This window comes from Mytilus trossulus, chromosome 3 (assembly GCF_036588685.1).
Source record: "Mytilus trossulus isolate FHL-02 chromosome 3, PNRI_Mtr1.1.1.hap1, whole genome shotgun sequence".
NCBI lineage: Eukaryota > Metazoa > Mollusca > Bivalvia > Mytilida > Mytilidae > Mytilus > Mytilus trossulus.
This window is the reverse complement of record NC_086375.1, coordinates 16,638,198-16,651,318: the sequence shown is the minus strand read 5'-3', so window position 1 is coordinate 16,651,318 and position 13,121 is coordinate 16,638,198. Positions and strand designations below refer to the sequence as shown.

General features: G+C 30.8%; 1 protein-coding gene across 1 annotated transcript in view; it reads left to right on the top strand.

The window, feature by feature from the left end:
- Nucleotides 1-13,121, top strand: part of LOC134710263 (ryanodine receptor-like) — a 126,722-nt gene that overhangs the window by 27,384 nt on the left and 86,217 nt on the right. Inside the window, exons 13-30 of the mRNA XM_063570543.1 lie at nt 1,438-1,502; nt 1,739-1,874; nt 2,159-2,260; nt 2,710-2,828; nt 4,269-4,402; nt 4,719-4,957; nt 5,232-5,421; nt 5,794-6,001; nt 6,505-6,609; nt 6,855-6,958; nt 7,610-7,696; nt 7,993-8,152; nt 8,306-8,379; nt 8,815-8,906; nt 10,766-10,850; nt 11,268-11,388; nt 11,742-11,838; nt 12,683-12,816. Coding sequence (XP_063426613.1) covers nt 1,438-1,502; nt 1,739-1,874; nt 2,159-2,260; nt 2,710-2,828; nt 4,269-4,402; nt 4,719-4,957; nt 5,232-5,421; nt 5,794-6,001; nt 6,505-6,609; nt 6,855-6,958; nt 7,610-7,696; nt 7,993-8,152; nt 8,306-8,379; nt 8,815-8,906; nt 10,766-10,850; nt 11,268-11,388; nt 11,742-11,838; nt 12,683-12,816 — 2,252 coding nt within the window. The remainder of the gene's footprint in view (nt 1-1,437; nt 1,503-1,738; nt 1,875-2,158; nt 2,261-2,709; nt 2,829-4,268; nt 4,403-4,718; nt 4,958-5,231; nt 5,422-5,793; nt 6,002-6,504; nt 6,610-6,854; nt 6,959-7,609; nt 7,697-7,992; nt 8,153-8,305; nt 8,380-8,814; nt 8,907-10,765; nt 10,851-11,267; nt 11,389-11,741; nt 11,839-12,682; nt 12,817-13,121) is intronic.

Here is a 13,121-nt window from a genome sequence, read left to right as displayed (position 1 = left end):
TTAAAATACTACACAATAGGGATCAATCTGACCCTATGATTATGACCCGTGTTTATAGCAAAATCCTATAAAATACACCGTTTGGTGGTGCGCCTGTCAGATGCGGAACGTACAGATAAGGTAACACACCCCGGCATGATATCGCGGGTCCGTGACTGAAGTAAAGTGTATAACTATGCTCAAGCCTTATTTTAGTATTAGTATTGCCATCTGATAAAGTCATGCCAATTATAAGATACACAGTTTTCTCTGCTTTCAAATCTTTCTGTTTGAACCCGTCGAACTGGAACTTATCAATTATTGGTAATATTAATTATTTGGAAAACAAAAGGTCCTTGAATGGAGTATTTTTTAATCAACAGCATTGTCCTATATTAGTTATAAATAAAGTTGAATTCTTTGATTCGCTGTTTTACGTCATGCCCGTTAACAAATTGAAAACGGTACCTATACGCCTTTAATATTTTTGTCCAGATTTTTAGTATTCGTATTGTTATCTTAGAAAGTCTTACTGATTACAATACTACAATAGGTAACAATTTGACAATTTAGTAGTGCCAACCCTGTGATTATGACCCGTGTATATAGCATATTAATCCTGAATACACCATTTGTTGGTGCGCCTGTCAGATGCGGAACGTACAGATAAGGTAATAGGTAACAGGTGAATATACTATTGGTATCGGTATCGGACTCGACCCGGAACTTCTTAATTATTGGCAATATTAATTACGTGGAAAACAAAAGGGCCTGGAGTGGTGTAATTTTTAATCTACACCTTTGTACTATATTAGTTATATATAAAGTTGAATTCTTTGATTCGTCGTTTTTACGTGATGACGGCTGACAAATTGTACTTCGTAATTTTAGTATTATAGATGTTACAAACAAATTAAATGGGGAAATTTGATATTTGTCAGACAGAACAAAATTTTGCTGATTATCAGTCATGTAAATTATTTCCCTTTATTGCCAGCACATCAGTAATTTGTATATAACATATTATTCGAATCACAATTGCACAATAACTTTGTCTTAGAAGACAAAGCTATAAAATATACACCTACAAAACAATGTTTTGAACTATTTATTTATAATATTTATTTATGATAGAAGTTTCCATGTCAAAATTATACCTTTTTATTCAGTGACTCATACTATAGTAAGATATTATTTTTGTTAAAAATGATTGACAAAAGTATCAACTGACTAGATCTGGATGGTAAGTATTACTTTTTACTTTACAGCATTCACTGTTTACTAACAACATTTCACTTGAGCAATCTGCTAAAATATTTTACCAGTTGATCAGTTAGTTGGAGTAAAAATCTAACTGCAATTTGGTAAACTGTTTTGGTCATCGCTAATGTGATACCCCAAAGGTCACTGGATAAGCACAGTAACTCAACAGCAATGATGTATGAATTTTCATTTCAGAGCACGAAGAAAAACAAAACAAGCTTAGAGCTCTTAGAAATAGACAAGATTTATTCCAAGAAGAGGTATGTGACTGTTAAGAACATTATGAAATGTCAGTATGTTAGAGGTATATATCAAATATACTTGGTTGACAGAATCTATGAAACACAAATGTAAAAATGGTATAAGTTCTTTAAAAATTATATTTTAGATTAAAATAATCTATGAATTAGTAACACTTTTTTCTTCAAAGTTGATGTTTCAAACTAGCATTTGAAATAATTGCATAAATCATTGATTTTTAATTTTAATTTTTCAGGGAATGATTGCTCTCATTCTGGAAACCATTGACAAGTTCATCCAGTATAAAAGTAGGCGACACTTTGCCCATTATGCAGGCGAGGAGGCAGCTAGTAAATGGGATGACATATCAAGTTATTTATATCTGCTGTTAGGTAAGATTTAATCACATATATGAAATTATATATAAATGCACAGCTTTTTGAATATAAACTTAAGTTCAAAAAACGAGAAGTTAAAACATACCAAAACCTATAATTATATAAATTGTCCAATTGGGACTAGCTGCTCAAACGATCTGAATTAGATAAAGATATTAACAAATATTTTAAATGTTTAATATTCAATATTCAGTTAAATAATTTTTTAACTAAATTTTGTATAGAAGTATTATTCTGCCTATTTAGTTTGCTCAAATATTTCTTTTCTATTTATCTAGCTGCCATGATTCGTGGTAACCGTGCCAACTGTGCCCAGTTTGCTCAATCCTATCGACTTGACTGGCTTGTCAGTAGGTTAGAAAGTCAGCAGTCATCCACAGGTAGGTTTATTGGATGAAAATTAGCTAGGATGTAATGCTCAATGCCTTTATTTTGTTTCAAACAAGTGAAATTGAAATAGAAATAGCTAGGTAGATATTTTGGTGGTCATTAAGAATGGCTTTGAGGTAAAAATAATGTTACATCGTAGCTATGGTGAACTTGTCTTTTTTCTTCAAGCTTCTTTTTATAGTATCTAATAAATAAATAGTTAATGTATAAAGTTGACATATGATTAGAATTTATGGTAGTCGAAATCTTAACATTTTGGTTTATGCCTAGCCATGATAAAAAAACAGCAAGATGATTCAGATACCTTGAAATGAATAAGATATTTCACCAATTGGTTCTTTCTAAAAAAAAACAATTCCTAATTTATTTTTTGCAACTGAATGTACGATGTACTATTATTAGAACAAACTAGAAAAAGTTATTTCCTTTTTGATTTTAGGAGTCTTAGATGTGTTACATTGTGTACTAATAGACAGTCCTGAAGCTCTGAACATGATTAAAGAGAAACACATCATAACAATCATATCATTAATAGACAGAGCTGGCAGAGATCCAAAGGTTAGTCCATCATAACAATCATATCATTAATAGACAGAGCTGGCAGAGATCCAAAGGTAAGTCCATTATAACAATCATATCATTGATAGACAGAGCTGGCAGAGATCCAAAGGTTAGTCCATTATAACAATCATATCATTAATAGACAGAGCTGGCAGAGATCCAAAGGTTAGTTCATTATAACAATCATATCATTGATAGACAGAGCTGGCAGAGATCCAAAGGTTAGTTCATTATAACAATCATATCATTAATAGACAGAGCTGGCAGAGATCCAAAGGTTAGTCCATTATAACAATCATATCATTGATAGACAGAGCTGGCAGAGATCCAAAGGTATGTCTTAATTGACAGTGTCTCTGTTATCACCTTGATTACAAATGCATTAACCCTTTCGTCAATGAGTCACGGTTAACTGGGATTCACGCTTCAGACAGCTGACGATGAATCTTGTTTTACCGTGATCGGAATACCTCTTTTATATTTCCCACTCAAAACAGTGCAAACACAAGTTATCTTTCTTTGTTGAAAACTCGGATGAAAGTGTAAACATGGCGCTTCCGTGTCTTGAAAACTGTGTCAAAATGAGAGGAAATTTACGAAATTTATGAGAATTTGAAATGAGGGAACATTTTTTTGGAAAGAATATGGAAGAATTGAAGCCAAACTAGTATACTTTTTTTACATAAAATGTCGTTTTATGTACAAAAAACTTGGAATGGACATTGTTCAGTGTATGGAATTTTTTACAGCCTCATTAAATTTTTTAAAATTTTGCCATTTTGCGCTAGCAATTACGATTTTGGGTCAAAGAGCAGAATTTTGAGAATTTCACCTAGATAATGCAGAAAAATTTGAAAATTTGAATATATTGAAGAAAAAATTATCAAAACATGAACAAAACTGTGAATATGGTGTTAGTGAATGAAAAAAAGACACAAATAACTACAGACAAGTTTTTATTGACATTTTTTATGAGGATCTCCCACTGGAGTAACAGTAGCCAGGGAAGCCATTGTCTCAGAGAAGCTTCTGTCTAGGCAGCTATCAGTGATAGGGTTAAACGACTTATTATTCATGGCATGCATTTATTAGTTCAGAAAATTGACTAGCAGAAAAGTAAAAATAGGATTTATTTAATTCAAACCTATCTAGCAGACTAATTACAACAAAAAACAGTTTGATCTCACTTTACTTATAAATTAAGTATGAAATTTCCTCAAATGATAAACTCAAAACAGAAATCTTTTGTTAAAAAATATTGAATTAGAAATCTATAGTGAACAAAAAGAAACATTTACTCACAAAAATGTCAAACTTCCTTTTTAAAATATTAACACCACACTTTGAGTTCATAAATACTCTAAAATACCATCAAAGTTACAATTTAGAAAAATAAATGTATTTGTTCAAAATCTAACACACAGTTCTGATTTGTAGGTGCTAGATGTTTTACGTTCCTTGTGTGTAGGGAGTGGAGTAGCTGTTAGAACCAATCAGAATCTTATCTGTGATAATCTGTTACCTGGCCGAGATTTACTGCTGCAGACAAAACTGGTTGACCATGTTGCAAGGTAAATGTAGAACTAGTCAAATTCCTATCTGTGATTATCTGTTTCTTCAGTTTGAATTACTTCTGTATACAAAACTAGTTGGATATATTGAAAAGTACTGCAAAACAACGTATTATGCTACTTTTGCTAGTTAAAAAACAAAGCAACTAGTTATCCTCAAGAATTTGTTAGAATTTTCATCTTCCCTGACATAAATATGTTAAGAATGATGAGAACACATTGGAAATAAGTTGCTTTGAAGTTGACTAGAAAGGGCCCAATTGATGCAAAAATAGAATAAAGTTATACAATATTCTTTTTTTCTTCTTTTTTTCAGTATTAAGCCAAATATATATGTTGGAGTATTAGATGGATCAGCCATGTACAAGAAGTGGTATTTTGAACTTGTTATAATTCAGTTTGAATCAGCTACACATCTTCCACCCACACTGAGAGTGGGCGTTGCCAATACTAATGGCTTTGTACCCTACCCCGGAGGAGGAGAACAATGGGGAGGCAATGCTGTTGGTGATGATCTCTATTCCTATGCATTTGATGGGGTCAACTTATGGACAGGTATGATCAGAGGAAATATTTGAATATTTAAGGTGCAAATTCAAGTGTTTTCTTTCAATTTACTAAATTATTTTAGACTTTATCATCAACTGTTTAAAAAGAAATAATTGAAATAGATTAATATCACATATGTATTGTTTTGAAGTCTCCTTCTGAGGATATTACATTTGAGTTACAAAGTAGCACTGGCCATTTTGCTACAGTATAGCAATTAGTTCTTTATTATAAGATTACAAATAATCTTTTCAGTTTAGTATGAAATATTTTGTTACAGGTGGGAAATCAAAGCAGGTGAGAAGGAGTGGTCACCAGTTAGAACATGGTGATGTGATTGGTTGTTGTCTTGACCTTTCTGTACCACAGATAACCTTCACCTTGAATGGTATCAAGGTCAGAGGAGTCTTCAAGGATTTCAATCTTGATGGTCTGTTCTTCCCAGTTGTGTCTATGTCTGCTCGAGTCAGGTAAGAATTTTTGGAAAATCATAACATTTTAGAAAATAAGCCTGAAAGATGATTGATTAATTCACTATTATTTATCCTTAAGATAGTACAAATCTTATTGTCTGACACAAAAATGAAATATATAGAATGGCACTACTAGCTAAACTCTTCTTTATTTGCCTGATAACCAGTCAGTCACAATAATTTTACATTCTGGAATTTTATACATAACATTTCATTTAACAATTTTATACTGTTTATACAATTGCTGTTTAATATATCAGCAGATTCTATTTTCTTAATTACAAATGTTTGAAGAGGTATAATTTGGCTGTACCTGTACAACTACAACCTGCATGAAATATAATGACTAAATGTTTTATTTTCTTATAGTTGTCGCTTTGTATTTGGTGGAGACCATGGAAAATTTAAGTTTGAATTACCAGATGGACATTCACCAGCCATAGAGGCATTACTTCCAAAAGAGAAACTCAAGTTGGACCAGTGTTTCTGGTTTGGAGATATCCACAGAAATGTGATACATGGACCAATGGAAATAGAATACACTCCATATGTGCCAAAACCAGTAGATACTGCTAATGTAAGTTTAATTGATGGAAGCGGAAAATGCGTATTTATAACTGTTTAATGGAAGTATTCCAAATTTCTCAACTTTTTATGAAAATTTTAATAGTAGGCAGATGAAGAGAGAAATCATGTAATAGCAGCTTCATGTACAAAGCTGTCTTTACAATAATAAAATTGAGAATGGAAATGGGGAAGCATCTATTTACAATAATATCTAATTTTTTTAATGATAATTTGATTTAATACTTGATTCTTTGACAAGACAATTGCTATCCTGTATAGGACTAATGGTGGTTCTCCTCTATGTATAGAGCTTTATATTTATAGTTCTAATTTCTAAACTTTTCTTTCGCAAATTTATAATATGAAAAGGTTAGAATAAATTTCACTTGCTTTGTTCATGCGGCTGCCTTAATATTGTAATGAATGGCTAATGGATGCATAGTAAAAATATGGTTTACATGCTTCTCAACTTATGATGAAAGGAACAGATGAATTTTGCATTTATATTTTCAGATTCAACTTCCAGCTTACATAGAAAATGTTCGAGATAGATTAGCAGAGAATTTACATGAGGTTTGGGCTGCTAGTAAGATAGAACAAGGATGGTCATTTGGTGAGGTAAATATCTTTTTGTAAATGTTTACTTTAGCTACATGTAACTGCAATATCTCTATATAATGTACAATTACAATTTAAAGTGAACAGAGATAACTATAAACATTGTTATCAACAAGAATAGGCATTGGACCACCATCATAAACCAAATCATCAGGGTAAGGACTTTTTTTATGTATTTTGTAAACTGGTTAAGATTATACCTTTAAACATATTTTGATGCAAGAAATATATTTTTTGTTTTGTAGGTCAGAGATGACCAAAGAAAGAAGAATCCAGCTGTAAATAGCTTTGAGAAAGTCCCCATGACAGAAAAGAAATATGTTATCACAGTTTCTTTTGAAACATTAAGGTATAGTCAGTTATTCAGTAATATTAAGAGACAACAAATGTACAAAAATTACTGAAGTTAAAATCCATAATGTGGAAAAAAGGATGATTCATTTTGGAACTTTTGTCACTCAGCATATTCTCAAAATGTAAAAATGTTTTATTCTAATCCTCTGAAAAATGCTATGAAAAACAATTGTATAAACTTAAACTTAGCCTCGACTAGACATTAAAGTAAAAACAAAATTTTGAAATCTGTCTATGTTGTACTAAAATGTTGAGCCATACAGATCAGTACTTATATCATGTGGATTAGGCATCCTGTACTAAGCCTGTACTTATTTCATGTGGATTAGGCATTCTGTACTAAACCTGTACTTATATCATGTGGATTAGGCATCCTGTACTAAACCTGTACTTATTTCATGTGGGTTAGGCATTCTGCACTAAACCTGTACTTATATAATGTGGATTAGGCATCCTGTACTAAACCTGTACTTATTTCATGTGGATTAGACATCCTGTACTAAGCCTGTACTTATATCATGTGGATTAGGCATACTGTACTAAACCAGTACTTATATCATGTGGATTAGGCATCCTGTACTAAGCCTGTACTTATATCATGTGGATTAGGCATACTGTACTAAACCTGTAATTATGTCTGTTGCAGGACATTACTAGCATTAGGTTATCACATCAGTATGGATAATCAGAAGAAAGAGAATAACAGAATGAAGACACATAAATTGCCAAACAAGTAAGTGGTGTTATTTAGGTTTTTTTTTAAATTCGCACATATGCTTTACAAAATTGTGTTCATATTCTCTTATGACCCAAAATTTTATTTACTTCATAAAACCTTTAATATTTACAATATCTTTGATGGCTTTAATTTTTAATGAAATTCAGATTTCAGATATGTATTTAATAAGGTTACAGCTACAGGATGGAAATTTGAAGCACAAATTTTGTACTTTAAGTACTAAGTAAACTTTTATGACTGAGAGACCTGAACTATGTATATCATTACTATTTATTGTATATATTTTCTAGTTTCTTACAAAGTAATGGATACAAACCAGCACCTCTGGACCTGTCATATGTGACATTGAATGAGTTAATGGAAGACTTGGTGGAGTTATTGGCAGAGAATACACATAATGTCTGGGCTAAAGATAGAATCAAGCATAACTGGACCTACGGAACTTATGAGGTAAAATATCCACAAAAAAGGGGAATGAATTTGGATAAATAATAATAGATTTGAATAATCTGTAATTCTGAGTAACCTTATGGAAACATGTTGTAAAATGATAGATTATTTAATGATCATGTATTTAATTTTGTAATGAATTTATATTTTAAGGACCTACACAACAAAAGAAGTCCCCATCTTGTGCCATACAACAAAGTGGATGATTCCATTAAAAAGGCTAATAGGTAAGTTTTGTGTTTACATGACAGTGCTTTGACACATTTCCAGTTTCCTATGTTGTCAATTCAGTTAAGAACTTTTGAGCAAGATGAAATATAGCTCATGAAATCAAAATAGTTCAATCCAAACTATGGTAAATCTAAGCACAACTTACTTGAATAAAAGGTCTTTCATAATAGGAATATTTTTTTTTAAATCAAAACAATTATTTGAATAGTCTTGAATAAACTTGTATAAAACAGACCATTTGCCAAATTCCATTAAAATATATTATGATTGATTTATCTAATGAAAGAATTTCACAAAATGAACTAAAATTACAAAGGTAAACTTTTGAATAGTTATCTCATTTTTGTTCACATCTTTTCTTATTTAACAAATTAAAATCATTGCATGTGTTCTCTTTTCATTATATTTATTTTAATGTATTGTCTTAAAAGAGATCAAGCAAATCAAACAGTCAAGACGCTCCTTGCCTATGGATACAATTTGGAACCTCCAACCAGTGAGACTGGTGAAAGTGCACAAACAGGTAATTGTGTAGTATCCTTCATGACCTAAAAATCAAGCATGGAAAAAGTGTTGTTATTGCATTGGCATTTTGATTTTTTAACAGCAGTCCTACATTTCCATAAATGTAAAAATTTGTAATTAAGTTGTGTTATTTAATTATTGTAATATCATTTTATGTTATATTTAAGTTATTGTGTGTGATGCTGGTCTTGATCAAAGAAAAGATAATTTGAAATCAAATAGAGTCATTGCAAATAATTGGTTAACGCATGTATAGTTTATGCTGTAATTGTATGCATTGTTAATTAAGGTTCTGGATGGAGTTTACAGAGTAATGGGTAAAAAGTTCTAAATAAAGATAAAATATATGAAGATTAGAGTAAAATAGACAAAAAATAAAGAAAAAAATGTAGATCAGAGAAAAATAGGCAAAAATAAAGAAAGAATAGAGAATAATGGGATGGTGAAATACAAGAGAATATGGAATAAGGGTAAAAATAAATAAAGAATAAAGAATAATAGTCTAAAAAGTTAAAGAAAAAATAAATAAAGGACCCCATCCAGATCCTTTTAATTCCCCCATGTTGTGGCTGCATCATTTTATTTTCTGCAATGTGTTTTATTTTAATGCTTTCTAAGGAAGTAAACTATTTGATCATTTGCTGAACTATGGAAATTTAAAAAATACAGGTATGCAACATTATTTATTTATTTATTCATTATTCTTTAAAATATATATGTGGTGTGCTCAGTTTCAGGTTTTTAACGAGATTTTTATTTTATATTGTTAGCTTTATATATTACTGGTGATTTTATTTTTATATTTTTATAACACTTGACTGTTTTTATACCCCTGCTTTAAAAAAAGTGGCGGTATACTGTTTCACCTCTGTCTGTCTGTCCATTAGTTCATCAAATGTTCATTTGTCAGTCTGTCCATCCCACGAATAATTCTCAGCCCATCTTTCTCAGGAACGATAATACAAGGGTTTCTGAAATTTGATTTCAGGGTTTATGTAAGTCAGGTATACTGCGTTATGCGTTTTAGATTCATCACTCAACGACTTCCTGTAAACCAAACACATAATAGCCAAGCTGAAAATTTTCATCACATTTTTATAAAGAACTTCAATACAAGGATTTCTGAAATTTGGTTTCAGGATTTATATAAGTCAGCTACACTGTGTGATGAGTTTTTCAGATTTGTCACTCAACAACTTCCTGTTAACCATTCTTTTTGTGGGTGGGGGAATCATTAATGAGCAGTAGCTCATAAATTCATTGTTTTTTTTTATCAATTTCATGTTAAGTGGAGTGGTGTTATTTTATATCATGTTATACATGTGTGCACCAATATATCTTATCACATCTCATTCTTAGTTAATTGAAAAGATTTGTTTTTTTTTATTTTTCTAATGTACATTCTATGCAAGTGGTCTATTCTTTTCAAGTTAAAATGTGACAAAAGTTGTTTAAAAATAAATGTGATGCATAGAAATCAGAACTGATTTAAGAGAGAAAAAAATGTATTTTGTCTTATCGGGGCCTTTTATAGCTGACTATGCGGTATGGGCTTTGCTCATTGTTGAAGGCCGTACGCTGACCTATAGTTGTTAATGTTTGTGTCATTTTGGTCTTTTTGTGGGTAGTTGTCTCATTGGCAATCATAAGATATCTTCTTTTTTATATTTTAATCCACACCTGTCTGTATGTAACCAGTTATACAATTCATTTAAAGTATTTGCCCTTTTGATAAATTTTTGCCTTCTAAATTCTCTAAACAAGTATCAGGTATATTTCACAGATTTGTGAATTTATTTAAAATGCAGAAATTAAAACAATTAACAGTATATATACAATTTAACCCTTATTTTGTAGCATTATCCAGAGCATTAGGACAGAAGAAATCTAGAAATAGAACTTACAGAACCCAGCTTACCTATGCTGTGTCTACAGGGAAATGGTAAACTTTTAATCTTATATAGGATGTATCTATTTAAGACAAAGAAATCTCACTAGTAATGTTAAGGGTTTTTGAAACAGTTTAAGATTCTAGTAGATTTTTCAATATGTCTTATATACTTATAATATATTTCTACTGTAATCAAAATGATGATTGCCTACAGAATAGTTTTGAAATTGGATACCGTGATTTTTTTAATATTCATGGGTAATTATTTTCTTGAAATAAAAAACAATTGTATTTTTTGCTGATACTTGACTTTAAAGTCTGCATATAAGCCTATAGAAATTTGGTATTCATCAATATATCCTTCTAATAATAATGGATTCAAAGTAGCTATATCTTTTTGTGATTCTTATAGTTAGGATGCAAAAAAACTTTTTGTCTGTTGCTTTGAATGATATTTGTGTTTTCTAGGTATTATGAATTTGAAGTTTTGACACCAGGCTTCATGAAAGTAGGATGGACCAAGACAGATTCCAGCCCATGTGTGGAAATTGGTTTGGATGGTTCTTCTTATGGTTTTGATGGACTTTTGGTAAGTCTCTGGAATTTGATTTAATCTTTTACTTTCTATGATGACTAAGACTGCACAAAACTTTTGCATATATTTGATAGAATTTTGGCATCAATAATGAATTAGTCTAGTATTTATTACCCTTATTATTTCGTTATTCTTTTAGAAAGTTGATACTCTGATCTTCTTTGTATGTTTGAATATTTAAAGAATGGTCTTCTGTTTATTTTTGTGTAACCATTCTAGGAATTAGATATCAGCTAAAAACAAATATTGGCTTTAAAATGATCCAATGAATAACAGATTTATAGAATTTGCTACAAAATGTTAGAATATGTATATTGAAATAAAGTTTTCCTTTCTATGAATTATAGGGTAGAAAATGGAACCAAGGAGGTGAGCAGTATGGGAAAATATGGCAAGCTGGAGATATCATTGGTTGTATGTTAGATCTTAATGATAAAACTTGTAGTAAGTATACTCAAATGACTCAAGTTATATGTACTTTATTGCAGCTAAATCCAAGAGCAACATATACATGGAGCTGCAGATTTTTCTTATTTTTAAGGCAACTAAATCCAAGTTCAACATAGACATTGAGCTGCAAAATTTTCTTATTTTCAAGGCAGCTAAGTGCAACATATACATTGAGCTGCAAAAGTTTATTATCACATCACTTTTCAACTGGATAGATGCACGCTTGATAAAGCTAGTTGGTCTAGCGAAATATTGCGTTATTTTCATCATTTTGTAAATATTTTAAACATTCTTATATTTACATACTAAATAGTGTGTTAAAATTACATTGTTAGGCAATCTATAATTTTATTTGTGTAATTGAATTAAACTCTGTACTGATTAATCCACACTCCCATAGATTTGTATGTCATGTGCTGCTATTTATGTGCACTTACTTTTATAGAATATATAGATATAAGAAGATGCCATATGAGTGCCAATGAGACAACTCTCCATCTAAGTCCCAACTTGTAAAAGTAAACCTTTATAGATCAAAGTACCATCTTCATTACAGAGCCTTGGCTCACACCAAACAGCAAGCTATAATGGGCCCTAAAAATGACTAGTGACCGTGCAAGGGCTGTATAGCGTATAGCTAGTCAAGGTAGTTAAAAAGTTCCATTTGTTGTAGTGTAAAACCATTCAAACAGGAAAGCCAACGGTCTAATCTGTATTAAATAAAACACAAAAAAACGAGTTATGAGAAACACATATGAACCGCATTAACAAATATGTTAATCTATTGATAGTTGATATAGATGGTAGTCTATTACATTTATTGTTTGATATTTTTCAGCCTTTTCTTTGAATGGAGAGCTGATGATGGATAATTTAGGACAGGAAATAGCTTTCCGAGGTATAGATGTTGCAGACTATGTACCAGCAATGACAATGGGAGTTTATCAACAGGCAAAGCTGAACTTTGGACAGGTACACTTATTTAGCTATAAGTACCAAAAACATACTCTAAATTGGAAACAACCAAAACTTTGCTGTTAAGTCAGGAAAATATATCTGTTTGAAATTGTTGAAATATTATAAAACAAGTATGAAGATAGTTTAGATATATTATTTTATTCAATTGTTTGAAGTTCAAATGACCTTTGTGAAAGTGAAATATTGTCAGTTTAGGATTTACATAAAATAGCCATTAGTGACTTCAGCTTAGTTCAAAGTAATTTGATGAGTAAATTAATATTTCACAAACCTGTTTGTTTATGAACTTCACAAAATAT